This window comes from Andrographis paniculata, unplaced genomic scaffold, assembly GCF_009805555.1.
Source record: "Andrographis paniculata isolate CXL003 unplaced genomic scaffold, ASM980555v1 Contig73END, whole genome shotgun sequence".
Classification (NCBI taxonomy): Eukaryota; Viridiplantae; Streptophyta; class Magnoliopsida; order Lamiales; family Acanthaceae; genus Andrographis; species Andrographis paniculata.
In genome coordinates, this window is record NW_026137610.1 from 545,814 (window position 1) to 571,778 (window position 25,965).

The window sequence follows — 25,965 nt, forward strand, 5'->3', positions numbered from 1 at the left end:
ATGATTGCTGCTTCTTTATCATTTTCCAATTCAATAAATTTATTTTTTTTTATTTTATAATGTGACAAACTAAGGCTCCATTTATATAAAAGTTTTTGGAGTTTTCTAAAAATAATAAATATTTAAATATTTGATTTGATATTTTGTGAAATAAAATAAATTAATATAATATTTTTTAAAAAATATTATTGCTGATGTTGATAAAGAATATCAGAACTAAAAGCATTATGTAAACATAGCAAAGATCTTTTATTTATCATTATTATTATGATTTTCCTATTTCTTAACCCAGAGTCACAGATGAAGCCACATTTAAGCCCAATCAAACTAAGAGATGGCCCATAATATAGAGTGGGCCTTAAACGAGAATCTGGGCTTACACACCTCCGATCATTCATTTCGGCCCTTAGCAATAAAATAATAATAATAATAATAATAAGCATAGTTTATGGCACGAGTGAATCGAGAGCTCTCCAGCAATCATGGAAGAGGAAGTCCACGAGGTCCACGATGGAACCTTCTCTTTCCTTAACAAAATGGCTGCCTCTTAGCACTATGCAATCTCCTCATCCTGATCATAGTTATAGATGAAAATGGCGGAAGAGCCTCTCCTGGAGACTGCTGCTGCGAGTAAGAAAGGAGGACTCAGGACTTTGCCCTTCATCATCGGTACGTAAACGTGAGCGCCGCGTGTTTTTTAACATTTGCTCTCTGTGTATGTGTGTGTATTGTGAATGTTGAGAGAACTCCTGCAATGCACTTTCACACTTACTCGGAGAGCTCGATTATAAGAATCTGATTCATTTGTATACAGCGAACGAAGGATTGGAGAAGATGGCAACGTACGGCCTGATGCCGAACATGATCCTGTACATGATGAAACAGTATCATTTGGAAATGACCACTGCGTCCACCGCCTTGTATATCTGGTCTGCCGCCACAACTTCCATGCCTCTGATTGCAGCATTCATTGCCGACTCTTTCCTAGGTCGGTTTTACACCATTGGAATTGGATCCATCGTCTGCCTCTCGGTAATTTCATTTTTCGGTGCGCTGCGTTGCGATTGATCGATCACACACGTGCACATTAACTCGGTATAATGAATTTGAGCGTATTTTGTGGTGTTTTGAAGGGAATGATTCTTCTGTGGTTAACCGCCATTATTCCACAAGCACAGCCTCCGCTGTGTGATAAATTCTCTAGTCAAAATTGCAGCTCAGCAACAGTTCCTCAGTTGTTGTTCCTGTGCGCATCTCTTGGCCTCATATCAATTGGAGCTGGGGGAATCAGGTCTTCATCCTTAGCCTTTGGAGTTAATCAGCTGGAGAATGGATATTTCCGTGCTACTCCTGGTGTTAAGGAGAGTTACTTCAGCTGGTACTACGCTTCGTATACCTTCTCTGTCCTCATTGCTCTAACTTGCATAGTTTACATTCAAGATAACATAGGATGGGGAGTCGGCTTTGCAGTGCCAGCCATGTTGATGTCTTTTAGTGTTCTGTTCTTCTACTTAGCATCCCCCTGGTATGTTAAACTCAAGAGTAGAACAAACTTGATTGCCGGTTTCTTGCAAGTGGCCGTAGCTGCTTACCGGAAGAGACATCTTGAGTCATCCCACTGCACAGCTACTGTCTACCATTACAAGAGTGGTTCATCTCTTGTTTTACCTAACACTAAGTTAAGGTAAGAGAGATACTTATTGCCCATTTTGCTCCCACAGTAGCACTACAACAATACTAATGCTGATCTTCTTCAGGTTTCTAAACAAGGCATGCATTGTTACCGAACCCTGGAAAGAATTGAGCTCAGATGGCCAAGCTATGGACCCTTGGAGTCTATGCACAGTGGAACAAGTGGAGGAGCTCAAAGCATTGATAAAAGTAATCCCAATATGGTCTACAGGGATGATTATGTCTATAAACAACTGCCAGCAATCCTTTCTAGTGCTCCAAGCAGCTTCAATGGACAGAAGAATTACCTCAGGTTTCACCATACCAGCAGCCTCATTTGGGACATTCACAGTTATATCTGCAATAGCATGGATTACGCTTTATGACCGTGCATTTCGTCCACTGGCTTCTAGAATCATGGGGAGACCTGTTTATATCAGTCCTAAAACAAGAATGGGATTAGGGATATTTCTCTCAATCTTAGCTACATTGGTGACAGCCCTAGTGGAGAGTATCCGTCGAGCCCTTGCTGTTGAACAAGGGCTCACGGTGCCAATGTCAGCAATGTGGTTGGTGCCTCAGAATTGCCTGACCGGCTTCGCCGAGGCTGCAAATGCTATTGCACAGAATGAGTTCTATCTCTCAGAATTCCCCACAAGTATGTCTAGCATAGCTTCCACTCTAACCGGGACTGGCATGTCCGTGGCGAATTTGGTAGCTAGTTTACTATTAAACAGTGTAGATTCTATCTCAAAAGCAAGGGGGCATGAAAGCTGGATATCAACCAATATCAACAAGGGTCACTATGATTACTATTACTTGATTCTTGGAGGACTAAGTGTGGCTAACATGATGTACTTCATAATATGTAGCAGGCATTATGGCCCCTTAAAAGAAGAAACAAAAAGAATGGAGAAAGAAGGCCTTTAGCTTAGCCATGTGATAAAACTGGCATTTGTAAAACCAATTTTGAGCAGAGGGATACATCAGAAATGATTGAAATATTTCTTCTACTTCTCGATATTTATCCGCATCTATTCTTTATCTCTTTATTCTTGGGTGTGCTTGAAAATTCTAAAAGCATTTATCTTATAGGCCAGGGGGTTTCAAGAAAGGAGTCAAACCAAAGACTCCTTCGGGATCGACAGGGAGTCCGACAATTTGACGTGCAACCTCAGGTGTTTGTGTCTTGCCTTTCCATGGGCTGAACCACGGACCTCCTCCGACTTCAACGGCTGCCATGTTACTTGTAACATCCAAAACCACCTAATTGAAGAAGACAGACAAGAACATGAGGATACATCGAGATAAATGGCAGTGTCGGAGAAACTACAGAGCTGAAGAAACAAAAAATTACTACCTTTCCAGCAGTTCCATTATAATTCTTTTCCCACAATTGCAGCCTCAGTTCCGAGAAGCAAGTGTCCTTGCAAGCTTGAGTGAAGCCAGCCTCTGATGTGGGAGCACGCAACGTCGTGCCGGGGTCTCGTGTTGTTGCTTCCAATTCCACCTACAAAGATGAAATACCTTGTTATATGAACTAGATAAACTTCTACTCCAATTTTAGCAAAAGAAAAGTTATTCACTCATATATATCTGCGCATGCCAAAAGTATGAATTACCTTGTATGTGTCATTCTCTGCAGAGATGCACCAATGACCCCATGGAGCAATCTCCCACGTAACCACACCATTCCATGGCACAAACTCGTAAAAAACTCCACCATAGTGAACTCCAATCTGCACATCAACACAACTGAGTCGTGATAAATAATCACCTAAAAACAATCTGCCGTAAATCCATTAAAAGTTGAATTATAATGGTCAAACAAATAATGCAAAGCTGGTATAATATTAGTAGTGTTGATTGTAGGTATTATTGGGTCATTTCACTGAAACATGAGTGCGGCGTATTTCAGAGAAGTACCAGTGCAGCATTTTCGAAGATCTCACTCAACCCAGGAAGCTGTCTCAACCCACCAGCGGCAGTCAAAGCAACTTCTCCATCAGCTCCTTCAAAGACATTGCATTGCACCTGTAGAGAAACTCGGAAAATAAATTAGATGGAAATGAAATGAATGGTAGTAACTAAACATATATTTCAACATATGAATATCTGCAGATGAAGACCAAACAAGGAAAATTGTTTCTGCTTACCCAGAACCACTTTCTCGGGAAGCCATTGCCCCAGTTCTTCTCAGAATATGATGGAGCATTTTTGAACTCGTATCGTTTACCATCCCATTCAATCCAACCTACAGCAAGGAATCATAGAGAAAAATAAGTTCAAAAGGATGATAATACAAGCAATCAGTCCTATAGCCTGGAAGGTTTTCATCCACTGATTACAAAATGACAAAACTCCAATTGAGTAATAAAACCACCGACATACAAGTTTCTTAATCAAGATTCTGAACCAACTCATCAGAAGCTATGAACAAAAACATTAACACTTGAGATTGGAATATGGAATACTTGGAAAATAAAACCAAGCAAGCACCTGTGGAAAGTCCAGCAGCCATACATATTTGCCAATGAGGTTCAAAGACAGGAAATGCAGCAAGCCATCCTGCTGTCGACTTTTGCTTGGTCCCGACATTTCCCCATCCATAAACAGGACGAGTGCTGTATGCCCACCGTGCAGTCTTTACAATCTCAGCATAATTAGTCCTGTCAAGCCAACGGTCATTCAATCAACATAAACTTGAAGTGACTGAGAATCTAAAATAATGAGTAAGAATGTTAACCTCCCATCATCAACGATAAAACCTTGGTGCCAAAGTGGGGTAACTTGGAAACCCTCTGAAACTCTTCTGTTGAATTCCTGAACAACATTCGATGCAGTTACTAGTGAATCTATTGCATTCCAATGCATCCTCAGGGTTGAAGAGGTCATTAAGACTGTAAAACTAGCATAAATTTGTTGTCCCCAAACAGTAGTTTATTGTTCTTAGACAAAATTTATGTTGCAAGAAAAATGAAGGACAGAAGCAGTCCTGATTGTAACAAGTATACAGTTAAGAGAAAAGCTTAGCCTATGAGTTAATCCATAGGAAGTATACTGACCTGAGGATGGACCTCTTTCTTCGGAGGCTGCATATTCTTTTGCGCCACAAAAGTACTGCCAAGCATCAGCTCATGTCTATCTACCAAATGCAAAACAAGAATAATTGACCAACATAAATGATCGGAAAAATTAACCTAAACACACCCCATAGGAAAACAAACAATTTGAACATTTTTCTCATATTTTTAGATCACAAGCAGGAAACAGTTCCACAATCATTACACGAAGAGACATATACCTCCCCAAAAGTTTCTAGATTCATCGATGTACTGGCAAATATATTTGTCATCAGCTCCAAGAATTTGCGCTCCAACTCCAGTATATCGAGGACCGTACTGTAATTCCTCCAGTCTACTCAATTTCTTGGGGAATGCAGGATTCTCCACAGAGTACATGAAGCAGAAGCTCTGCCTACACTCTGGAATGGAAACCTTAAAGTACCAGCCCTCGAAGAATTTCCTAGCGGTTCCATCAAAATGATACCTTGTAATAGAGGAAATGATGCAAATCAGTTCATGATAATATAGAGAGAAGTAGCGAAAACAGACGGATTGTATAATTAGGCAGACATTAATATATCAGCCCCAACTTGAGGAATAATGATAGCGAATTTGATAAAGCAAACAGAATCTACAGCACCGCCATACGCACAGCCTAAATGAGAATAAAATAGGCCAAAATTACAGGAGAATGTGCAGCTACAGAAAATTGCTCAAATTGCTTACCGCCATCTACAACATCGCCTTAATCAAGCAAATTGAGCGATAAAACAGTTACCCGCTGTGAGGAGTTCGAAGAGGACGATTGGGACGCGTAGGCTCATAAACAGGTTCAACGCTAACAGCCTCGCGTTTGGAATCATCACCAATGGAGTAATCAAAAGAGGTGGCTTTCAGTTCGGATTTCCCTGGGGAGTTCTTCCTGAACCGCAGCTCCGACGGTAGATATGGAACCCTACCGGCAGTGTTAAGAGGAGCAGAGGGCAATTGGATGAAGGCGTTCTTCATGATTGTGCATACATTCTCCATTGATGAAAGCCCAGAGTTGAGCGACAACTAGCGGTGCTTTCAGATTTTACGAGCGAGAAACAGGTGCCTCCAATACGCAACGGAAGTTCCGAAATTTCTTTACCAAGTCCTGGGATCCTGAAGCCAACCCCACACTACTGATGGTGTGGATCTATTTGGCGTTCGAGTCCCTGGAGCTTCTTACTTCTACTTTGCCTCAGGTCACGTGGTAATCGCTAGGCATACGTGGCGTGAAATAAATTCATCAAAGCTGACAAGGAAACTCGAATCGGTGTTGAATTTTTTGCATATTAAAAATTAATCAGCATCTATATGATTGTGTTTTTTACTTTCGTGCCACATAATTTCTTCTTATTTTTTTATTTTTTTTCCGTCTCACATGTCCATTCTTTTCTTAAATATAATTATATATTTTAATTTATTTTAAATTTTAAATTTTCTAATTTTTTTATTTTTAATTAAACTATATAATTATTTTAATCTTAATTCACAATTATTTTTATTATAAAATAATTATTTTTACTAATACACTTCTAATCACACCTTAGTATATATAGTAATGGGTCATAATACATGGGATTGAGAGAGTAATACTAATGACCTTTTTTTTAATTATTAAGAATTTATTATTTAAATATTTATTTTAAAAGTAATACTAATGACCTTTTTTTTAATTATTAAGAATTTATTATTTAAATATTTATTTTATTATTTTATATATATATAAATAAAGGCAATACCTCCATCCCATCTAAAATAAATTTTGGATTGTCCACCTAAAGAACTTCTAATATCTACCAATTGGCCGTTTACTTTTAACTGTTATTTCTATTTATCCAACTACCTCAAGTTTTGATCCTAATCCCGTTAAATATAATTACATTTAAGGATATTTTATAATTTTCAATCTTATAGAATAGTACTATATTTTAATTGATGCTTATATTAAAAATAATATTAATTGAAAGCAAGCATACCCTATATCAATATCTTGTACGATGCAACAACTATAATAATAACGAGGATCATAGCAATGAACACTTGAGGGGGATATATGCAAAAGAATAGGGCATAGATCGAGGGAATTAAAAATAAATAAAAAAAGAAGTAGAAATAAAAGGAAGAGAATAGATGATTTACATGGATGTCCACCAACACTGTAGAGCAAAAGCATTCAACTGAAGCAAGTCACAGAACAAGGACGAGTGTGCCTTGTCTGCCTTTGTTTTCTAATAACACATAGAGAGCTGATTGTGGAGAATCATCTATCTAATTTCACTGAGTGGAACTACAGTGGCGAACCTATCACTGGTAAACCAGTGATGTTCATCTGTTGTGTGGTGCCAAACCATTATTCCCGGAGACATTGCTGAGAAGCATTCCATCTGGCTTTCGTCCTCCACGAGGAGCTGCACGAACATGCTCGCCTGCGGCCATGGAAACCAGGTCACTCTAAGATGCACTTGTTCTTTCTTTCGAGCTTTATTTTGTGCAGATTGATTTATAATAATAATAATCATAATGTGGCTGATGGAATTGGTTAATGTAGAATGTAATGTAGTTCAAGAGACTAACCTGCAGATCTTGTTTGACAGTGTGAACCTGCCTAATAGGTTCGATTGTTGGCCGGTGCCATCGCTTTGGATCCCAAATAATGGTGCTATTAAACGCAAAACCAGACATCTCAGCATGGAATCTGCGGAACCTTTTTGAAATGTCTGGCACATGCCACCCGACCACTTGAGAGCCGTTGCAGATTGGACCCTCGAATAAAAGCTTGCCTTCGCTCCCCAGAAGCTTGGCCACTGTCCATGTCCCAATCCGACTGCATTCAGAAAAATGTTTGTTTAGAGTGATCAGATCACTGCATATATCAGGAAAGTACTTTTATGGTGTATTTGAGTGACTTCTAGAAATGTATCATGTCCTCTAGAGCTAAAACTTGCTGCTAGAGTGAGTCTCTCGAATAAAATAGATTCGATTCGATTCGATTCAGTATTGAAAAATAGCAGTACCTATTCAATGAAGAATCAAGAAAGTACCTGATATTTCTCATGTGATCAAAAAGATCAGTAGTGTATATCTTATCATCATCTGCAAAGTAAACAATGCCATCAAGCTGGTGTGTCTCAATGTGAGAGAGGGCAACATTCCTCAGGAGCACGTTCTTGTCTGTTACCTCCGTAGAGTTCTTAATACTGCAAACCAAATGTCTGTACACAACACCAGTATTCCTCAATATTTCAGCCGTTTCTGCAGATTGAGAATTCATCTCCACCACTATCCACAACAGAGGATGGGGTACGAGCTTTAATGTGTAAGCCAAGCGATGCAGATAATAGGCCTGAAGTGGCTGAGCATGGGTCGGGGTCACAATGATTAGAAGCTTATTGTACACCAGATCAGATGCCATAGCCTCAGAATCATTAGCAATTGCATCCTTTAGGTCAACGCTCCATGAGCCTGAAACCAACACAGAAGATTCATTCAAAGATAATCTACTTATTACCGACATCTCATTTTCCTGCTCGCTGAGCCGCTCGTCATTTGCATTTTGAAGCCACTCAAAGCTAAAGGTTTGGTGTTTAGGTATTAGATTAGTGGCCAGATTCATGGGAATGAATGGGGTAAGTCCAACTAGAACACCAATAATAAAGCACATTATGAAATGCAGAAATGCCCTCCGCCAAATTTGCCCCTTTAACTTTGGTCTATCAAAGGATCGAGAAGATCGATGTGAGAATAGACCAAGGATAAAACTCTGGGCTTTGTATAATGCATAGTCCAAGGCACCCAATGAAGAAGGCAAGATGCAACCATGGGATGGGTAGTTCTGACTGTTTGAAGATGACTTGGATAAAGGAGATGCAACCTGACATGCTTCACCATTCGATAAACCTCCTGATCGAGGAACAGGAGACAATGTTCTTCGAATAGATGCCATCACAGAGACTCAACCAGGATATCCAATTTTGCCCAAGATGTGCCGTTTAGCCCAGATTCATACCATAGTAAGAAAATGATGCACCAATATACAACTAATCATCCAAGTCATGATGGCCAATAAAGATCTTCCAACCAAAGTATCAACATGACAAAACCCCCTCAAATCATGTGATTATGTATCTTCCCAGCATATCCATAGAGCAGTTTGACAGCTGTTGCAAAAACGATATGCCAGTTTGTTCTTCGCCCTTTATGGATTTTAATCTGCTGGAAATTGCTACTTCTCAGAACTGGAATATGTTCTTCCCCCTTTATGCAAGTTTTTTAAGACAGACATGATTCTTCCTCTCCACTAAGATCCGCGGATGAGGTAAATAAGGGAAAAAAGCTCAATATATCCAAAGTACCCCTCTGTATTTTTATCATCCGATGCATCCTGCGAAAGGCAACTCAATTAAACAAATTTTTTAAAAATGCAAATTTTCTTTATTTATCCACACTAGCATATGTAGAAATCAACAGATTGAGATGCAAAATATCTTCTCTCAAAAATACTTCGCAGTTCATCCGAACGTTCTCAAATCTGAAAAGAAACAAATATTCCTTTCTACACCGTACAAAAAACCAGATTTGAAGCTCATACAAGTTCTATTAAGCATGTGAATGCAACCAAATACCTTGATTTTAGTCCCTCGGGAACTGGGTGTTCTCTCTCCTGAACCAATCTGAAATCATGGAGAAAAACAAGAAACGAGGACTCGTACACAGCTTCTTAATTGTAGAGCTGAGTAGATAATTACAGTCAAAGGACGAGGAAGCGTATCCTTAAATCTGTGTAGGGCTTCGAATCTTGGATACACTGCAATGAACCTGTCCACAAAAGAACTGCAGGAAAGTTAATGGAAAGGCCGAAATTTTTGAGGGGTGTGTGGTTTCTGCAAAATAGCAGTCACATGAGAAAGTGGGGATCGAATATCTGCAACCCACCCAGAAAACATTGGTCCCATAAAAGCTAATAATTTATAACTCCTTGGCTATGGATTAAGCCACAAGTGATGGTCTCAGTTTCTCTTTTTCCAGATTTATACCTCCGTAGTGTAAAATTCAAGAACATAATTTAAAGAGATCTATATATATGTGCATCAATCTTATTATTTTAATGTGTGAGACAGACAGCTGTTTCTTATTGGCTTCCAAGTACTTTTTTTTTTTTTTTAAGAATAGCAACAAGGTGAGAGTCATTTTCACAAACATTTTGAAAGCACGTACACCTTCAAATTGTTAGGTATTACAAGCACGGATAATAAATAACATGCTCGTGCAATTTTAACAAGCAACTATGTGATCATAATCATATAACAATACCAAGAATTTGCATTAAATAGATAGACAAGCTAATTAATAGATCACGTGCAACATGAAGAATTTTCTTCCAGAAGAAATTTTGTCGATTATTGTATTGTATTTGGTGATCATACATGTGCCAAGATATCCACTCATTAATTCGTGTGTATGCTTTTTCAACAGTTCGTTGTATCCAATGAACATTTAAAGCAGTAATAAAAGTAGCTTTGGCATATTATATAAATAAATGATGCAGTATGACTGTGTGAGCTAAAACTAGATAATTGAACAACTTGAAAATGCCAGGTACTTCAGAGTTTAAGATCAGTGGGAACCGTAGATTGGCATTTACGATCAGCGTTGGTAAATGGTGATGGTTGCGCCTGTATCTTCTTCTGAGAATCGGCCAAATTACCATTAACGGAATACCTTACTGCAGAAACTCGTAGGCTTGTATTATCCATAGAACTGATGCTGGTTCCTGTGAGCTTTATATAGCTCAAACTTTTTTCGTCTAAAATCAGGTATTGCGGAGCTTAACCGCTGAACCAAAATCCTCATATGCGCGCAATGACTATTGAAACTTGAGCAGTTGAGCTCAACAACTCAATTTTACATCCGAATCCGATGAAACTTACATCCGAACCTCAGCTAGTATAAGCACGACTGCACCACGATTGCTCACCCCCGATACTCCTCGGCGCCGGCTAACCGTAACCTCCGCTCTACGCCATTGAAATTTGAAGCTGGTTTTAATTTCAAATTTGAAAAGCTCTTCCTTTAGAAGACAAAAAGCGGCGTTGTCACCCTCGCGATTTTTCAAGCAGACCAATAATTGCGGGCCACGTGCAGAACGCAGTTGCTGCGGAATGCACTCTTCTCCCTTTAGCGCCAAATCTGGGGTCATTTTGGTAATTGCACCTCCCCTGGACCCACTCATGTTTTGGCGTCTTTAACTCACTTTGTTTAGGTCACTTTCCCTCCGGTTCCCGTTCCTGCAGTTCTCTCCGCACCGCAAATTTTAATCGCGCTTTTCATCAAATTCTGGATTCTTCCAGTCAACAAAATTTTATAATCTTTCACATGTAATTTTTTAAAATCTAATCAATAATTTTAATCAAATGTAAGCTTTGTATGGGCAAAAAATTTAAAAAGTAAAAATGGGAGTTTTAAAAATTTAAAAATATATAATAATTAATGTAATTTTTGTGAAAAGAATATGTATATATTCAATTGTGATATTTTTTTAAAAAATTGAATAATGACAAGGTTTAAAAGTATTTTTGTTTGTATTTTGTATAATATTCAACCTGTTTTAATTATTTTCATGAATTAATAATAAAAATCTAGGAATAAAAATAGGCAGTGAATTATTATCTAATTTAATTATAAGTCTTTTCCGTTGACCACATAATTATGGTTATAATATTATGACCAAATTAAGATGGCTTTAAAATTGAAACTGAGAATCGCATGGAATTGCACGGGAAGACACTGGAGAGACATCCCTCATTTAATCTAACGATCCCAAAAGATAATTATGTCCTTTAGGACACTGTGACCGTTAGATCAATCTTTTCAATCTCATCCGTCGAGAAAACCCTACCCTTTATCTGGGCCGTCAATTTTGATAATCCAAATTTTCAAAAGTTTTGAAGCGAATCACATATCAAACGGAAAACTCAAATCCTCTTCTCATCAAGCCTCCGCTTCTCTCTCCCACTCTCTCTCTCTAAAATCCCCAAATTTGCAAACCTTATTCGCATTGATTGCTTGTCGTCGAAAGAAGATTGATTCTGTTGATATCGAATCAAGATCCTTTTCGGATAGCCGAGTTTGGGAAGCGAGTTTAGAAAATTGTTTATTGCGCTGGTGGAGAAAGATTTGTTTTTTTGCTTCTTGATTTTCTGAAGCGGAGCGTGAAAGTGGAATCTTGTCAGATTTCGTCATCAAATTTAAGTTTTGGAGGAGAAGTTTGGATACCGTCGGTTCTGTTGCATGAAATTCGAAGCTCACAGTTGTTTTAGAGGGAATAGCATTCTGAGTTATGGAGCAGAATAAAACAGCGGCGGGAGCAGCGTCGCCGGCGCCGGTGGTGAGACAGCTGGATTTCACAATTAATCTGAAGGCTACGGCGAATTCAAATGCTAGCCGTACGGGAAATTTGATATTACCAGACCATCCACAGGCTCAATTAGAGTCCAAGCTATTGGCTTTAGCGCAATCGCAGAGACTGCATGCGAGTGCTAAATCTCCGTCGCCTCCGCGATTGGCTGCCCATACGAAGCTTCCACCTCGCAAAATGGTAATGCCTCCGAGATCTCCACAACGAGAACTTCCTGGCATGGTTGCGCCAGGGCCGGCGAACGCGGTGAAGCCTGTTCCCGTGCCCAAAGCTGCATCCAATTATCCATTGCTGTGAGTGCTATTATATCATTCCCATTTTCAAATTTTGGATAGATTTGTGAAAATTTTCTTCTTAACTTTATATGCCTGTGAATTCCGTTTCTATATGGTAAAAAATTTGTGTGGTCTTTTGCTTTGTCAACCGTTTCTTAATACATTATCAGATAGAAGGTGTTTAAACATATGCAGGTAAGCAAGGATCCGCGGATTGCACAGAAATATTCAAATGGTTTAATTTCATATTCACAGCTTGAATTCATGTTTCTTGATTTCTATGATAGTACATTTTGGAGATTTTGAATGCTAATGTGTCACAGATATTGTTCTGTTGCTTTCTTTCCAAAACATTTGGAGCAAATATCTGTTCTGTTCTATATGACTGTTAACTCATTTTAAAATGTTGCTTTCTCAACGTCAACAATTTGGAGATTTTGAATGTTAATGAGTAAACGCTTCAACATTTATCTGTTGCTTTCTCCAAATATCTTCAATTTACGTTAGATCTGTTCTATTTGCGGATATCTGTGTACATTTTCTCTCATTTTGAAATGTTGATTTCTGTTCAACTATGATAGATAACTCTTGATTGCACATATGTTCACAGATATATGTTCCAACATTTGAAAATGAAAGCAAATTCAATTCTGTCCAACATTTAGAACAATATCTGTGAACACATTAGTTTACAGAAAATAATTCATATTCAATTCTTTATTTACAGAACAGTTATCCTGTTGCTTTCGTTCCAAGTATTTACAGCAACTGAGCACTCACTAGCTTGATTAGGTTTTTATCTTTTCTCTCATTTTCGCTTTAATGTTTCAGGAAGTCCGATTCCCCAATATCACGTGAAAGGACTACTTCTGAACAGGGTGATGCCACTCCCAAGAAACAGAAGCAATGCAACTGTAGGAACTCTAGATGCTTAAAGTTGTAAGTGCATCTTTTTCGATTCATTAAACTTAGTAAGTTAGTTGGTATAGTAAATTTTTTCATCAGACTTATCAATAAGTGATTCTAGAGGTAAACAGATCTTATTGTTTGTGTTGAACTGCCTTTTGGCCTCTGAGATGTCCTCCTTCATGACCAACAGATACTGTGAGTGCTTTGCCTCTGGGGTTTACTGTGATGGATGTAACTGCCTCAATTGCCACAATAAAATGATGTATGAAGATGATAGAAAGGAATCCATAGGTGCAATTTTAGAGAGAAATCCCAATGCTTTCAGACCAAAGATAGCTGGCAGTCCACGGGGAGTCAAAGATGGGGTATGTCTCGGGGCTTTCTGATGTTTCATTCGGTAGCTTATAAATTAATGTCTAAGTATTCAGTTTTCCTTGCCTGCAGCCTTACTACAGTGACTTCAATATCTTGTTATGTATGTATATGGCAATGTTTGGTATAGTTTTCCTGTCTTCATACTTATGGGAATAAGGGATAAGAAGCCTTGAGATCAAGTATCTGTCTCCCCATGAAAAATTAGTCTATTTTCATATTTTGGAAATTTGAATTGATTTTGAATTCATGCACTCAATGATCACTGGGCATCATATTCTTGTATGCACATTCTCATTTTACTGAGAGAATATATAAGAAGAGTTAAAACTGGAATTGAAGTTGTCCTGGTGCACACATCCTTGTAAAGGGATGCATATGTTTAATCGCAGCTTATTACACTATCCTTAATTAAATTTATGTTGGTTTACTTCGCGTCTGATGTTAACTAGTTTATGGAATTCTCAGGTAGAGCACAACAGAGGATGCAATTGTAAAAAATCGGGGTGCCTCAAGAAGTACTGTGAATGCTTCCAGAACAATATTCTATGCTCTAACAAATGTAAATGCGTGGAATGCAAAAACTTTGAAGGGAGTGAAGAGAGAAAAATCCATCTTTATCAATATCCAGTAGATTCAGCGGACATAATCCAACAGGCAACCAATGCTGCCATTAATGGAGCCATTGGCACTCCAAGAAAGAAAGCTCGTAATAGCAAACAAATCAATTCAGGAACTGCCCACCTACCACAGTTTCATCAGGTACATATTGAATGCTTAAATCAAATTCCATCCAAGAATTAGATGACTATACTTATTAAGTCATGTCGTCATAACCCTTTTCCTTATAGCCTAATATCCCTCTTTTGACATCAGGGAACTTGCTGGACATCACCCACGTTTTCTCCATTATCTGTTCTCACATCTAAACCATTAGAGCCACCCAAATTATCTTACAGGTAAACTACTCTCATTTTGTTTTTAATATATTTGTGTTTGGATGTCAATAGTTTTGCACACACCGACTCCCACCCTTTATTTCATCCTTTTTCCTATAATCGAAGGTCTCCTTTATCCGGCCTCCTCCAACCACAACATGTGAAGGACATGTGTACATTATTAGTTGAAGTTTCAGCAAAAGCAGCTATGAGTCTTTCAGGCAAGTTTCATGGCCTTGAGATATTTATATTTATGCTTTACAATTGATCATTTTTTAACGTGGTAAATGACCGGTGATTGCAATGTTGTTTATTCTTGTTCTTTAGTTCTTTAGCTTCTAATAGTAGGAAATTGATTTCGAATGATTTCTTTTAAGCTATTTAATCAAATGTTGAATTTTACAATCACTTCTTTCAATGCCTTCTTCATTCATTTAGCTTCACTTTCCCTATTCCCTAACACTTGGATTTACCTTTTCAGAAGAAAACAAGAAGATTGATGTAATGGATGAAGATAAAACTGAAATTTCATGTTCTTCATCCTGCCATCAAAATTGTCGAAGCGAGAAAACTGCATTGGATGAAAGCCGAGTGTGTCCAGACAGAATTTCACACGGCGATGATGTCCAAAGTGGAAGACCGTTGTCTCCAGGAACACTCTCATTAATGTGTGATGAACGAGACATTCCATTTGCTGCCGACAATTCCCCATCAACAGCCATGGAATCCAACACAAGTACAAACACAAGTTCAGCACCTACCCATACCATCAACAAGTTATACGCCGAACAAGAAAGGCTCGTGTTAACCAGGTTTCGCGACTTTCTCAACAGACTCATCACCAGTGCCTCCATTGAAGGTGATGATACTCTATCTTTTTTATTATTAGTAAATAATACGAACTTCTTGATCTCTCTGCCCTGAGTGTATTAGCATTCAATTGCCAAAGAGTTTCGACTGATACACGCCACATGCTGTGACATTTTGCAGGAGCAAAACTAGAGCATAAAACTAACTAGTACACGCCGCCGCCGAGGTCAGTAACCTAAGCATTCTGTTCAATCCATGCTTTTAGTTCAGATATGTAGAAGTGTGTTGTCTTGATGCAGTTACACTTTTTTGGGAGGTCTGGTAAGATAATATATATTCTTTTGCTTTAAGAATTGATCTTCAGTAATGGGCAGACTTATATGTAAGAATGATCACAACCATGATTCCATCCATGTTCTTCAAGGTTTGCCCTTCCGCAAATATATATATACACTTCATCCGATGATTTGTTTGCTATTATTTTTATTTCAAGATGCCTTGGAGTGTTTGTAATTTTATTTCTTTATATGGGGCTTTCTTTTAACTTTTATAAATATAATATATAAAATCATTACAAACAAAAGTAAGAATTAAAAGTTACTGTAAAAAAATTTATTAAAATTATAATGTTTAAAGAATCATCTTTGAAACCAAAATTAGCAAATAAATAGAAATAGAGGTAGCATATGTTAATTCAAATCATTCTGGATGTAGCCATGTAGGCCAGATTAATTAAGAATCAAGATATCAGGGTTTTGTGCAAGAAAGATTCTGGCAGTATAACAATTAATATGATTTATGACGTTGTATTATTGCATAAGCATTTTTAGATATTTTAGTATTATTATTGATTAATAGTAAATTCTTTTATATCTTATTTAATATTTAGCTCTTGGTTTTTCTTTGTTTTTATATATAAATATTATATCAAATCCTATATATATAATTATAGTAAAGGGTGTGGACCCCACACCCTTTTTTTTTTAAATTTTGAAATCCTGCAATTTCAGAATTTTAAATTTTTTTCTTTTTATTTTTATACCATTTTTCAAAATTACAGTTTACTATTCCATTATTTTCTCTAAATAATATTATAATTATCTATTTTTATTATATAAGTTTTTCATAAATTTTTTATATTTAATTACTTTATTTGTTTATTAGATTATAATTCATAAATTAAAAAGTGATTAATTTATTTTATTTTTTATTGAATTTTATAAATATTTTAATTGTTATTAATTCCATAGTGGGTTAATTTTTTTATTTTAAATTATATTATTAATATTATAATTTTTATTAATTGCACCACACGGGGACTTACACTCTTTGATTAGGGATATGATATTTAGGGATATGATATTTAAGGTAAAGATGTTTAATTAATTAATAATAATTATTTATGATATTATTATATTATTTTTTTATTTAATTAATAATATTTATAATTTTAAAGTAAATTTAATATATATAATTAAAAAATAAAAAAATATATTTAAATATTTAAAAATTATATAGCAATTAAAAAATATATGCAATATGAATATAGAATAAAATATAAATCAATTTTATAAAAGATGTATAGTTTTAAATATAGATAAAAATATTTATTTTTTGAAAAAATAGATAAAAATAATGGGGTTTTGAACGCTTATTTACAATGGTGTATGTTATATAATTAATTAAGTTAATTTATATTTATTAAATATATTTTAATTTAATAATTTTTAAGATGTCAATGGTTAAGGAGAAATAAAAATAAAAATAGTATAAATTGTGACGGGAGGAAGGAAGTATGCAATAGCACATTGAAAATAAAAAATAAAAAAATAAAAAAATAAAAAAAAAAAGGGGTAAAGTTGGAGTGTACCGGAAAATATAAAAGAGATAATATGACAGTGGTGTCGTCTTCGCGGAGGAGATGAGCAAATATGTGCAGGAGCCATCCATTATTAATTTTCTTTGTTTTCCAAACCACTACTTTCCACGATTATGGTGCTGCCACGTGCGACGCACGTGCCACCGCCACTTCATAACTCTAAATTCAACTTCAACTTTAATGTCGTCGTTTTCTCAACTGCTGCACGCTTCATCTCAACTCTTCCGACTATGGAATCTTCGGACGACGTCGCCAACTTGCGCTCCGAGTTTCTGCAAGTTCTCCGCAGTCGAAGAATTGCTCAAGGTCATCATCATCCGCAGCCTTCTCTCTCTGTCAATCTCTGTATTAATCTTTTTTCTTTAAGGAAAAAAATGGTAGTTTCAGTTTCTCTGATGGAATTGTTTGAATCTGCTGCATTTGATCGCATGGATTTTGAAATTGGTATAACTTTGATTTGATTTAATAATTAGTGAAGAGGTTGACTGTTCAGAGGGGTACGAGAGAGGTTCATCAATGATTAGACAGAAACGTTTTTCGTATTGAGGACTCAGTTTGCATCAGATTCAAGAGAAGAAGAAAGTTCATATATCTTCTTCTCGGAAGATTATAGGCCGATGGAAATTTGTATCCATTCTCAAAAGCAATTTTAAGTTGAATCTACAAAACAAGGCCTTTGTTTCCTTATGTTATGTTGCGGAAGTTATTGGTAGTAGTACTTTGTGTTAGATAAGCATTAGCCACCACAGCACTACTTGAAGATTTTGATTATATTTATCAGCTATTTTGAAGTTAGCAAGAACTATTGGCTGGATATCCTATCATGATGTTTCTACTCTATCTTGTATGGATTGGATGGATGCTTGCTGTAGTGAATCTTCCATTTTAATGCATTGCACACCAATAAATGTGAACCTTGAACTTATGCAGTTTATCGTTCTATTGAACCTGCACAACCTGTCCAGCATCCGTTGTATCAAGAACTGCCAAAGCCAACTTTCAGTGAGGTTGTAGTCTCCATTGTATTTCTGTTCTGTGTTGATTATGGAAATCATTTATCTCACACCAGCCTTTGGTGAAAACATACAGGCAATGGAGTCTTGTCCGAGGAAAGAAATTCCCAATTTTAAAGAACTTCTTCAAGAGGAGAACTTTTACCTGACTACTGAGGTGTGGCCTCTTTTGTCTTACCAGAGCATGCTCCATGAAGCTTGAGCTTAATTGTGTATTTAAATGAATAAAAGTGTACTTATTACCCATTTCCCAAAGCTCCCTACTTGACATTTAGTGTGATCTCTCCACAACAATAAGAAGTTTACTTATCATGTTAGATCGATCTTCATTGACTTGATTGATGAACAAGCCATTTCGAATAAGCATACGATACATTGGTGCCCAGCTTTATATGCTAAAATTTATAACCAGGAAGGGGAGCAAGGGCGTTTGCCTGTTCTATTACTGAAAATGAGAGCCAGCAGTCAGAAGAGAAGGGCAGCAATTGTTTTCCTACACAGCACACATAAATGCAAGGAGTGGCTGCGGCCTTTGCTAGAGGTAGTGTAGCTTTATGTTTCAGAGAATTGTGGACATTAACAAACATTCTATAAGGATAATCATAAGAGCTTGTTTGCAATTTCCAATGGTCTCAGGCATATGCTTCAAGAGACTATATTGCTGTAGCCATTGATTCTCGCTACCACGGGGAGCGTGCCAAAAACTTAACTACCTACAAAGATGTGCGTCTGCTTTAGCCTGTATGGTCATCTTTGATTTGCTCTTTAGAATACATTATAGGTTCATATTTCTCATGCAGGCTCTCGTCACATCCTGGAAAAATGGGGAGACAATGCCTTTCATATATGACACGGTAGTATTTCCATTCTTGCAGTTTGAGCTAGAGACTCTAAACAACTGTTGATATGCTACAGTCAAATTTTCCTATGTTTGTTCAATCAAGAAAGCAATTTCCATGGTTGTATTTTAAATTGTCATTATGGTATGTTTTCTGAACTTAGACATATATTTGGTAGGTATGGGATTTGATAAAATTGGCAGATCATCTTTCTGAAAGGGAAGACGTGGATCCTCATAGGATAGGAATAACTGGTGAATCCCTTGGAGGTCAGGTTAATTCATTCTTAGGATTATTGTGTGTGTACATATATATTTCTATATTTGGAGCTCATCATGTGATGTTTTTGCTCAGGAATGCATGCCTGGTTTGGTGCTGCTGTAGATACTCGCTATTCGGTTGTTGTCCCTATAATTGGTGTTCAGGTAGGTTTTACAATTCCCGCATTATGGTGAGTATTATCTTCAGTTTCAATGTGTATGCAAAATACTTCTAGGGGTTTCGGTGGGCAATCGAGCATGATAAGTGGCAGGCTCGAGTTGACAGCATCAAGGATGTATTTGAAGGTGGGATTACATTATTACAGCACATATAATTTATATTCGTATGTTTCCTGTATGTATTGTTGATTCTTTCCATCTTGTTTTTTCAGAAGCAAGAACTGACTTAGGAGAAAGTACAATCACTAGAGAAGTAGTGGAGAAGGTTAGTTTTATCGCTCTCGTGTCTCTTCTCGGTTTAATCATATTTGCTCTATCCTAATAATTGAAAAGAATGTGTTGTCTACCTATGAACCTTTTGGGTTGTGTGTTCCCTGATCATCTTATAGGTATGGGATAGAATAGCACCTGGTTTGGCCTCCCATTTTGATTCACCCTACACAATTCCTGTAATTGCGCCACGCCCGCTACTGATTTTGAATGGTAAGGGAATTTCCTAAGTAGTAGTTATGTAGATCAACTTGGTAACTACATGAACTTGGACTGAAAAGTAGCATATGCAAATTTTTTAGGTGAAGATGATCCTCGTTGTCCTGTGGGTGGATTGGAACTTCCAGAATCGAAAGCAACACAGGCATATAGAAAGGCTGACTCAGTCCAAAACTTTAAGGTAAGATACAGTTAATAGCAGCTATTTCATAATCTAAAAGAACTAACTGATGGTGGTTTCAGGTGGTACTGCAACAAGGAATAGGCCATAAGATGACACCTTTGATGGTCAAACAAGCAAGTGATTGGTTTGATCAACATCTTTAATCCTGTGAGTATTATTAATATTTACCAAATTCATACTCTGCTACTCTCTCATTGTATTCTACATCCTAAGTTATGAACCACCCCAATTGGCTCGGTGCACAATATTGATTGCAAAAATAGTAAACATAAAATACCGAAAGCCAAAAAGTCCATAATCAAGCCAACCAAAATCTTCCTTATCATTCCCACCACGGCTAGACAGTCTTTGCATGCCTGAATTTTGACATGTCCACAAGATCTTCAAACAGCCTGTCCTCTGGCCTAGAAGCATTTTCCGATCCCGATGACGGAGGAGACGAGGTGGCAGCAAGTGAGCCCCTCAGAAATTGTCGGGGGATGCCTTGCCGAACAAACTGTATATGTTGCGGATACCCATAGCCATAAGCACAGCCGGTGCTGGGGCCAAAGCTAACCATCTGGCTGCTTCCGTACATCTGTTGAGGATACACATAACCCGTCGGGCCAGCCTGCATTGGCTGAGGATACATCACCACAGAACGTGGACAAGACATGGGAAGAGATCCCGGATCGTAAGCACCTCTTGGCGATGGCTGATTAATCATGGCCATGCTGCTGTCGAGTTCTGCTTCCCATGGAGGAGGGGGCAATGCTGTGGTATTATCAGCTCCTGTCAAATAAATGAGCAAAGTATGCATAAATTAAAGAGGTATTCGAACTTTGCATCCAGCAGTAGCAGAATCATTGAGTAGAGATGCACCGTAAACTGGTGAGGATGGTAGCCGTTTTAGCGACTGTTCATGCCGGGGTAGCATAGGACCGACAATACTTCCATTCGATAGTAATGGAGGATTGAAATTCATTTGAGAAGATGAGGGGCAGGCTTGTCCATGATCTAAAGATTGGCTGTTGTTATTCTCCGAGAACAGATCGACCAGAGCAAGAGCATTCTGTTCGGACGAAATGGGGATCGCTGGATGAGGCTGTACAGATGGAACAAGTGCCAGTGAGCTTTCTGTAGACGAGTTGAAGTCATCTCCACTCAAGAGATCCATCTGAGGATCGGGCTTTGATGGGGTCGTCCAAACACCGGTAGTAAGAGCCGGAGGTAATAGCTGCTTCTGTAAGGTACTAGGGGATGTTGTAGTCCTGCCAAAGAAAATTTCAACTTTTCTAAGATTTGAACAAAATAAGGCGGAAATTGTGACTCATCTAAAGGACAATGGAAGAACTCATAGGAGGCATTATATGTAGAGCAAAACGTAATCTTACCCTTTCTCTGGCTGTTTGGCATCATTGGTGGTGGAAGGGACCAAAGCCCGACTCAATTCTGGTCTTGGTTGCTCTATTTTTGAAGACACAGCTCCACAAGCAATCGAGCCGTGTTTAGCCAGTAGACATTGCAAGTCATCATTCAGTGCTAATGCTTGGGATAATAGCGATTCATCCCTACAAAAAAAATATAAATAAACAGAAAAACACGAACAAGCTCATCAAGAACATTGTTGCAATAGCATTGATGATCAAAGAATAGTTCTATATGACATTTCAGAGAAATAATATCGAGAGCATAGGCATGGTTAAACTGGGAGAATGATCGATAAGTTGGCAGGGGAAGTAGACAAGGCCTTACGAAGTTGAGTTAATAAGGTGCGCCACTCTTCGCTTGTAGGTACGGCACTGATCCACAAGATCAACTACGACCTCCTGCTTGAGCCCCTGCATGAAGTACACAGGCTGCTTCAATTTCTCAAATTCTGGTGTACTAAAGATCTTAAATTTATACAGCATCAAACATTCACAAGACAAGAATCCAATCATGCAGACAAAGTATTCCAATCACCAATCTGCCCTTAATTAATTACCATAACATTTTCGCACCTCTATGTTACCAGGATCTAAAGCATTCAGCATTTCTGTGAGGACCTCCATGATGCTACGCGCACGTTGAAGTTCGGTTAAGCTGAAACAAAAGAAGACAAAAGTCTACAATGAGCACATGACTGAAATGCAAAATATTTAAGCTTTTAATTATTTTAAAGGTGTAACCTTGCAATAACATCAAATCTATTCAAACAATGAGAAGCAACATTTGAAGTTGAGAACAAATGTATCACGATTTCACAGGTGGAAACTGGTAAAAGAGAGAGATTAAATGTATATACAATCCAGAATGCTCAACCTCAAGGTCGGAAGTTCAGTATCGGCAGAAGATCCCACTGATTTCTGACTCAGTTCAGAATTGTGCATATGTTGTGGGTTAGATGACAAAGGATGTGTCTGAGGTGGAGTGAAAACGGGAGCTGAGCTCTCGAGCTTCTGGGGGAAAACTGCCCCAAGACGCTGATACCAATTACATTAGCTTCATGAATACCGAAAAATAAAACATGAAACAAAAAATGAAAAAACAAAGCAATCAGAAGATTCAGTATGGAACTACCAATAAATCCAGGTATGCTATGAAATATTGGGGATATTTTGCTCTTGGGCCTCCAAAGGCTTCTTGCCAAGTATCTATTAAAGTCAATATCTTCTCTTTCACTTGAAAACCTAGCTGCAGCATCGGATTTTACATCATAAAAATGGTGGGATTCAGTATAAAATAGAGAATGAATTAGACTACCTTCTTTTTTGCAGCTTTCACCATTTCATGGGGTAAATCTTTTCGAGCAACATGCTTATGGACAATATCACCGCAGTTCTTCATAATGGTTTCTAATAGCTAGAACACGAAACGAAACATTTGCAATTGACTCAATAACTTAACCAAAATTTCTTCCACTGCAAGGATATGAGAGGAATCTATAAGGACTTAAACCAGTGTAGTCCAGAGGACAGAATTTAAATATAGAACTGTTTTCTTTGCCCAAATAGAGCACCCTAGTCTTTAAATTTGAACTTGTTTTTCCATCACTGGAACATTTTAATTCAACAAACATACTAACTAGCAAACCAGGGAAATTATCTGCCCTTGGATTAGAAATTTGAAGTTAAATCTCTTGAATATAATTTCACAGAAAAATGCAAGTTATTCTGTGCTGTATTCTTGCCGTCACCCTAACAGCAAGAAGTGTATTCCAATATCATCCACCGATTGCCTTATCTAACAAAGCAAAGTGATCTTATACATAAATAACTTAAGAAGTCTGGATAAGCTATTCCTTCTGCTAGTTAACAGAAAAAACACAGAGTCAAATCTTTTATCACCAAGAAGAAAAGGTTTGTACTTGTAAGAAAGAAGCACAATGAAGAATTACACCTCTAATACTCAATAGTCGTTGCATAAAAAGCACAAAAACAGCAAGCATAATATTTAAGTGGAGTAACACCCATAGAACAAAAAAAAAAAAAGAAAAATTAAAAATGAAGCTTACAGTTAGTGTAAGCAGCTGGACTTTCGGATTCTTGCTACTAAGCCGCTTCTTTATACCTTTAACAACAACTTTTGCTTGTCTGATAAATATCACAAACAACATGAGAATTGAGCTCATAAAAGGCATTATTCCTCAAAGGAGCAGAAAGTATGCATTGTAGTGAAACTAAAGACAGAGAGCAAACATTCAGAGAAACAACAGAATTAAATAGTTAAAGAAGTTTGAGAACCACTAGCTCACAAGCGTAACAAGAACCATTAATATACAGTAAATAGCCGATGAAAGATGCAACGGAAGTACTCACACGCAAAACACACCACCACTAATTCAAAAACTACAGTGAACCAAACTATTAAATAATTGAACACGACTATATAAGGAAGAAAGAACATTACGCAGGATCGTGGTTGCAAATGTCACAGATGTCGATATTCATAGCCCAATCAGGACCGATTAGCATGTCGCTAGTCGCTCTTTCCACCATTGAGTTAACCATCTCGTCTTCCCCAAAACCGTCGAGCAAACTGACGACACCTCAACGCCGCCGAAACTTCTCAAACAGCATCCAAAAAAAACGATAGAAACTGAGAATTTCTTCACCTTTTTTTCGAAGAAGGGAAACTGAGACCACACAAAAGTAGCCATAGTTCATCCCGGAGGATCCGACCGTTGGTTCCTTCCTATCCCAGACAAAATTGCTCCTGCATTCCAGTAGAAATGGGACGCGTGGAGGCATCCCGACCGTAGGTAATTTACACAGCCGCGGCGCGCTCTATGATCGGACGGTGGAGGTTGCGTTGGAAAAATCAGTAGTCTGCAGTGGACCCGATGAGCCACGACCGCCGAACAAACGGGGCGATTTCGAATTGTTAGATTTTTACGGACCGCAAATACAATAATAACATTATTATTAGTACTAAATATTTAATGAATATTTCCGTCAGCGCGCAATTTTAAAATGATACTAGTATTCAATAAAGACACACAAGAACAGGCCGACATAAATAACAATAAAACTGCCTTTATTTTCCCTCATTTTGGTATAATGAGGAACAGCCCAGAGTCGTAACATGCAAAGGTGATATTTTGTGTAGAATTTAAATATTGAAAAATAAAATTGAAATTAAGAAATTGCAGGTGCAGTGGCGCGTGCAAGTTCGTACCCTTTGGTTAAGAAATCCCATGCCATCCATGCAAGAATTTTCTTGATTTTTTATTTTTATTTTTTTAATAACGCTCGAAACTCGCAACTATCTGTGTGACCAAAAGATATTCAAAGTTTTAAACCATTATCTCACATTTATAAGTAGAAAATTTTGATTTTTTTAAGAATGATCATTGTTTCATATTGTACTACTCTTGCAGCCACTGTTCCCTCATATTCCCGGCCACGAAGACACAGGGTAAGTGTCGCCGTCATGCCGTCATGCAGGCGGTTACTGGAGCTCAGATACAAGGAGCATGGAGAATGATCGGGATAGACATCACCGAGACAAAGCGAGAGAAATCCGTATCGGATATCTATCCCGACTATTCTCAATGCATGAAATCTTTGGAGTTACTGAGTTTATAAATCTTAACCTTAGCATGAAATCCTTATCGGATTCGATCAAAGAAGTCACCTGAGGGCTCGGTGTAGATTACTGTTTTCAGTGCACGAGAGCGCCAGCCTTGCTCAACGAAGCCCTTGAGACCACAAAAATGGTAATGGCTCCACATCTACTAAAAACTTCGACCTAGACATGTACTAATAGACAAAATTTCATGCTTATACTTATCTCACATGGTGGTATGTTATCAGGGCCTTGGCACCGTGGTGTTTCTTGGTGCAGGAGTTGAGACTAAAGTATGGCGGAGTGCAACCTCAGTCACATCTGCCTAAAATAGTGAAGAAATGTATCAATAAGGTATGGAAATGCTTTTGATCGAAATGGCAGTTAAATGTTGTTCATAGTTAAAGTAAAATGAATGATAAAAGACTCCTTACCGTTGAGCAGGAAATCGGTCTCTCTGGATGAAATTATGTCAAGGTTGTCGTCCAAGTTCTAAGAGAATCCTGTAAGCTGATATTCATTCATATGCAGAGGGTCGAGAGAGTTTCCATATGCAACGTATTATAAATAAGTGAGTATAACTGTGAAACTCATAGGTGAAATGACATT

General features: G+C 37.7%; 6 protein-coding genes across 10 annotated transcripts; 3 read left to right on the top strand and 3 right to left on the bottom strand.

The window, feature by feature from the left end:
* The first annotated feature begins 463 nt into the window (after window positions 1–463).
* LOC127265679 (protein NRT1/ PTR FAMILY 1.1-like) lies at window positions 464–2,601 on the top strand. 2 transcript variants are annotated; one of them, XM_051295615.1, is made up of 4 exons: window positions 464–679; window positions 815–1,032; window positions 1,134–1,684; window positions 1,758–2,601. In XM_051295615.1, the coding sequence occupies exons 2-4, from the start codon at window positions 835–837 to the stop codon at window positions 2,599–2,601; spliced, it is 1,593 nt and encodes a 530-aa protein (XP_051151572.1). In that variant the 5' UTR covers window positions 464–679; window positions 815–834. The 2 variants fall into 2 exon arrangements, with proteins under 2 accessions (XP_051151572.1, XP_051151571.1); XM_051295614.1 differs by having other exon boundaries at window positions 465–669.
* LOC127265681 (tocopherol cyclase, chloroplastic) lies at window positions 2,441–5,841 on the bottom strand. The gene is made up of 10 exons (XM_051295616.1): window positions 5,515–5,841; window positions 4,976–5,220; window positions 4,737–4,816; window positions 4,418–4,494; window positions 4,171–4,340; window positions 3,828–3,925; window positions 3,598–3,705; window positions 3,294–3,410; window positions 3,032–3,181; window positions 2,441–2,937 (listed from the first exon to the last, which is right to left on the bottom strand). Exons 1-10 carry the CDS (start codon window positions 5,763–5,765, stop codon window positions 2,761–2,763), a joined length of 1,473 nt encoding a protein of 490 aa, XP_051151573.1. The 5' UTR covers window positions 5,766–5,841; the 3' UTR covers window positions 2,441–2,760.
* Window positions 5,842–6,857: 1,016 nt separating this feature from the next.
* On the bottom strand, window positions 6,858–10,773 carry LOC127265707 (probable beta-1,4-xylosyltransferase IRX9H). 3 transcript variants are annotated; one of them, XM_051295656.1, is made up of 5 exons: window positions 10,391–10,773; window positions 9,389–9,581; window positions 7,808–9,147; window positions 7,341–7,590; window positions 6,858–7,192 (listed from the first exon to the last, which is right to left on the bottom strand). In XM_051295656.1, the coding sequence occupies exons 3-5, from the start codon at window positions 8,707–8,709 to the stop codon at window positions 7,031–7,033; spliced, it is 1,314 nt and encodes a 437-aa protein (XP_051151613.1). In that variant the 5' UTR covers window positions 8,710–9,147; window positions 9,389–9,581; window positions 10,391–10,773; the 3' UTR covers window positions 6,858–7,030. The 3 variants fall into 3 exon arrangements, with proteins under 3 accessions (XP_051151613.1, XP_051151611.1, XP_051151612.1); XM_051295654.1 differs by lacking the exon at window positions 10,391–10,773 and adding an exon at window positions 9,699–9,846 and having other exon boundaries at window positions 9,389–9,596; XM_051295655.1 differs by lacking the exon at window positions 10,391–10,773 and adding an exon at window positions 9,699–9,835.
* A 963-nt stretch (window positions 10,774–11,736) lies between these two features.
* LOC127265400 (protein tesmin/TSO1-like CXC 5) lies at window positions 11,737–15,978 on the top strand. The gene is made up of 8 exons (XM_051295178.1): window positions 11,737–12,473; window positions 13,287–13,394; window positions 13,555–13,729; window positions 14,205–14,498; window positions 14,613–14,695; window positions 14,801–14,895; window positions 15,156–15,533; window positions 15,665–15,978. Exons 1-8 carry the CDS (start codon window positions 12,103–12,105, stop codon window positions 15,691–15,693), a joined length of 1,533 nt encoding a protein of 510 aa, XP_051151135.1. The 5' UTR covers window positions 11,737–12,102; the 3' UTR covers window positions 15,694–15,978.
* Window positions 15,979–17,398: 1,420 nt separating this feature from the next.
* Window positions 17,399–20,946, top strand: LOC127265481 (uncharacterized). Its single transcript, XM_051295289.1, has 13 exons — window positions 17,399–17,669; window positions 18,294–18,370; window positions 18,453–18,533; window positions 18,789–18,917; window positions 19,013–19,099; window positions 19,177–19,230; window positions 19,394–19,484; window positions 19,570–19,640; window positions 19,712–19,781; window positions 19,868–19,920; window positions 20,045–20,138; window positions 20,228–20,325; window positions 20,388–20,946. The coding sequence occupies exons 1-13, from the start codon at window positions 17,477–17,479 to the stop codon at window positions 20,469–20,471; spliced, it is 1,182 nt and encodes a 393-aa protein (XP_051151246.1). The 5' UTR covers window positions 17,399–17,476; the 3' UTR covers window positions 20,472–20,946.
* LOC127265480 (TOM1-like protein 9) lies at window positions 20,666–25,848 on the bottom strand. Of its 2 annotated transcripts, XM_051295287.1 has the most exons (12): window positions 25,791–25,848; window positions 25,426–25,681; window positions 24,199–24,617; window positions 23,804–23,882; window positions 23,053–23,151; window positions 22,870–22,983; window positions 22,612–22,772; window positions 22,311–22,392; window positions 22,063–22,148; window positions 21,702–21,878; window positions 21,190–21,578; window positions 20,666–21,099 (listed from the first exon to the last, which is right to left on the bottom strand). In XM_051295287.1, the coding sequence occupies exons 3-12, from the start codon at window positions 24,297–24,299 to the stop codon at window positions 20,666–20,668; spliced, it is 1,722 nt and encodes a 573-aa protein (XP_051151244.1). In that variant the 5' UTR covers window positions 24,300–24,617; window positions 25,426–25,681; window positions 25,791–25,848. The 2 variants fall into 2 exon arrangements, with proteins under 2 accessions (XP_051151244.1, XP_051151245.1); XM_051295288.1 differs by lacking the exons at window positions 24,199–24,617; window positions 25,426–25,681; window positions 25,791–25,848 and having other exon boundaries at window positions 23,053–23,210; window positions 23,804–23,864.
* Between the last annotated feature and the right edge of the window lie 117 nt (window positions 25,849–25,965).

Excerpts from the sequence above, each read along its gene's own strand:
- LOC127265679 (XM_051295614.1), top strand. The coding sequence starts at position 588 with ATGAAAATGGCGGAAGAGCCTCTCCTGGAGACTGCTGCTGCGAGTAAG. Across the intron at positions 670-814 it reads GACTTTGCCCTTCATCATCG|CGAACGAAGGATTGGAGAAG; the intron begins GTACGTAAACGT and ends ATTTGTATACAG. Across the intron at positions 1,033-1,133 it reads GATCCATCGTCTGCCTCTCG|GGAATGATTCTTCTGTGGTT; the intron begins GTAATTTCATTT and ends GGTGTTTTGAAG.
- LOC127265681 (XM_051295616.1), bottom strand. The coding sequence starts at position 5,765 with ATGGAGAATGTATGCACAATCATGAAGAACGCCTTCATCCAATTGCCC. Across the intron at positions 4,817-4,975 it reads ATCTAGAAACTTTTGGGGAG|ATAGACATGAGCTGATGCTT; the intron begins GTATATGTCTCT and ends TGCATTTGGTAG. Across the intron at positions 3,182-3,293 it reads CAGAGAATGACACATACAAG|GTGGAATTGGAAGCAACAAC; the intron begins GTAATTCATACT and ends TCATCTTTGTAG.
- LOC127265400 (XM_051295178.1), top strand. The coding sequence starts at position 12,103 with ATGGAGCAGAATAAAACAGCGGCGGGAGCAGCGTCGCCGGCGCCGGTG. Across the intron at positions 13,730-14,204 it reads CACGGGGAGTCAAAGATGGG|GTAGAGCACAACAGAGGATG; the intron begins GTATGTCTCGGG and ends TGGAATTCTCAG. Across the intron at positions 14,896-15,155 it reads AGCAGCTATGAGTCTTTCAG|AAGAAAACAAGAAGATTGAT; the intron begins GCAAGTTTCATG and ends TTACCTTTTCAG.
- LOC127265481 (XM_051295289.1), top strand. The coding sequence starts at position 17,477 with ATGGTGCTGCCACGTGCGACGCACGTGCCACCGCCACTTCATAACTCT. Across the intron at positions 18,371-18,452 it reads CAAAGCCAACTTTCAGTGAG|GCAATGGAGTCTTGTCCGAG; the intron begins GTTGTAGTCTCC and ends GAAAACATACAG. Across the intron at positions 19,641-19,711 it reads TCCCTATAATTGGTGTTCAG|GGGTTTCGGTGGGCAATCGA; the intron begins GTAGGTTTTACA and ends AAATACTTCTAG.
- LOC127265707 (XM_051295656.1), bottom strand. The coding sequence starts at position 8,709 with ATGGCATCTATTCGAAGAACATTGTCTCCTGTTCCTCGATCAGGAGGT. Across the intron at positions 7,591-7,807 it reads GATCACATGAGAAATATCAG|TCGGATTGGGACATGGACAG; the intron begins GTACTTTCTTGA and ends TTCTGAATGCAG. Across the intron at positions 7,193-7,340 it reads CTGTCAAACAAGATCTGCAG|GCGAGCATGTTCGTGCAGCT; the intron begins GTTAGTCTCTTG and ends CCATGGCCGCAG.
- LOC127265480 (XM_051295287.1), bottom strand. The coding sequence starts at position 24,299 with ATGGTTAACTCAATGGTGGAAAGAGCGACTAGCGACATGCTAATCGGT. Across the intron at positions 22,149-22,310 it reads TAGATCCTGGTAACATAGAG|GGGCTCAAGCAGGAGGTCGT; the intron begins GTGCGAAAATGT and ends TACTTCATGCAG. Across the intron at positions 21,100-21,189 it reads ACCATCCTCACCAGTTTACG|GAGCTGATAATACCACAGCA; the intron begins GTGCATCTCTAC and ends TTTATTTGACAG.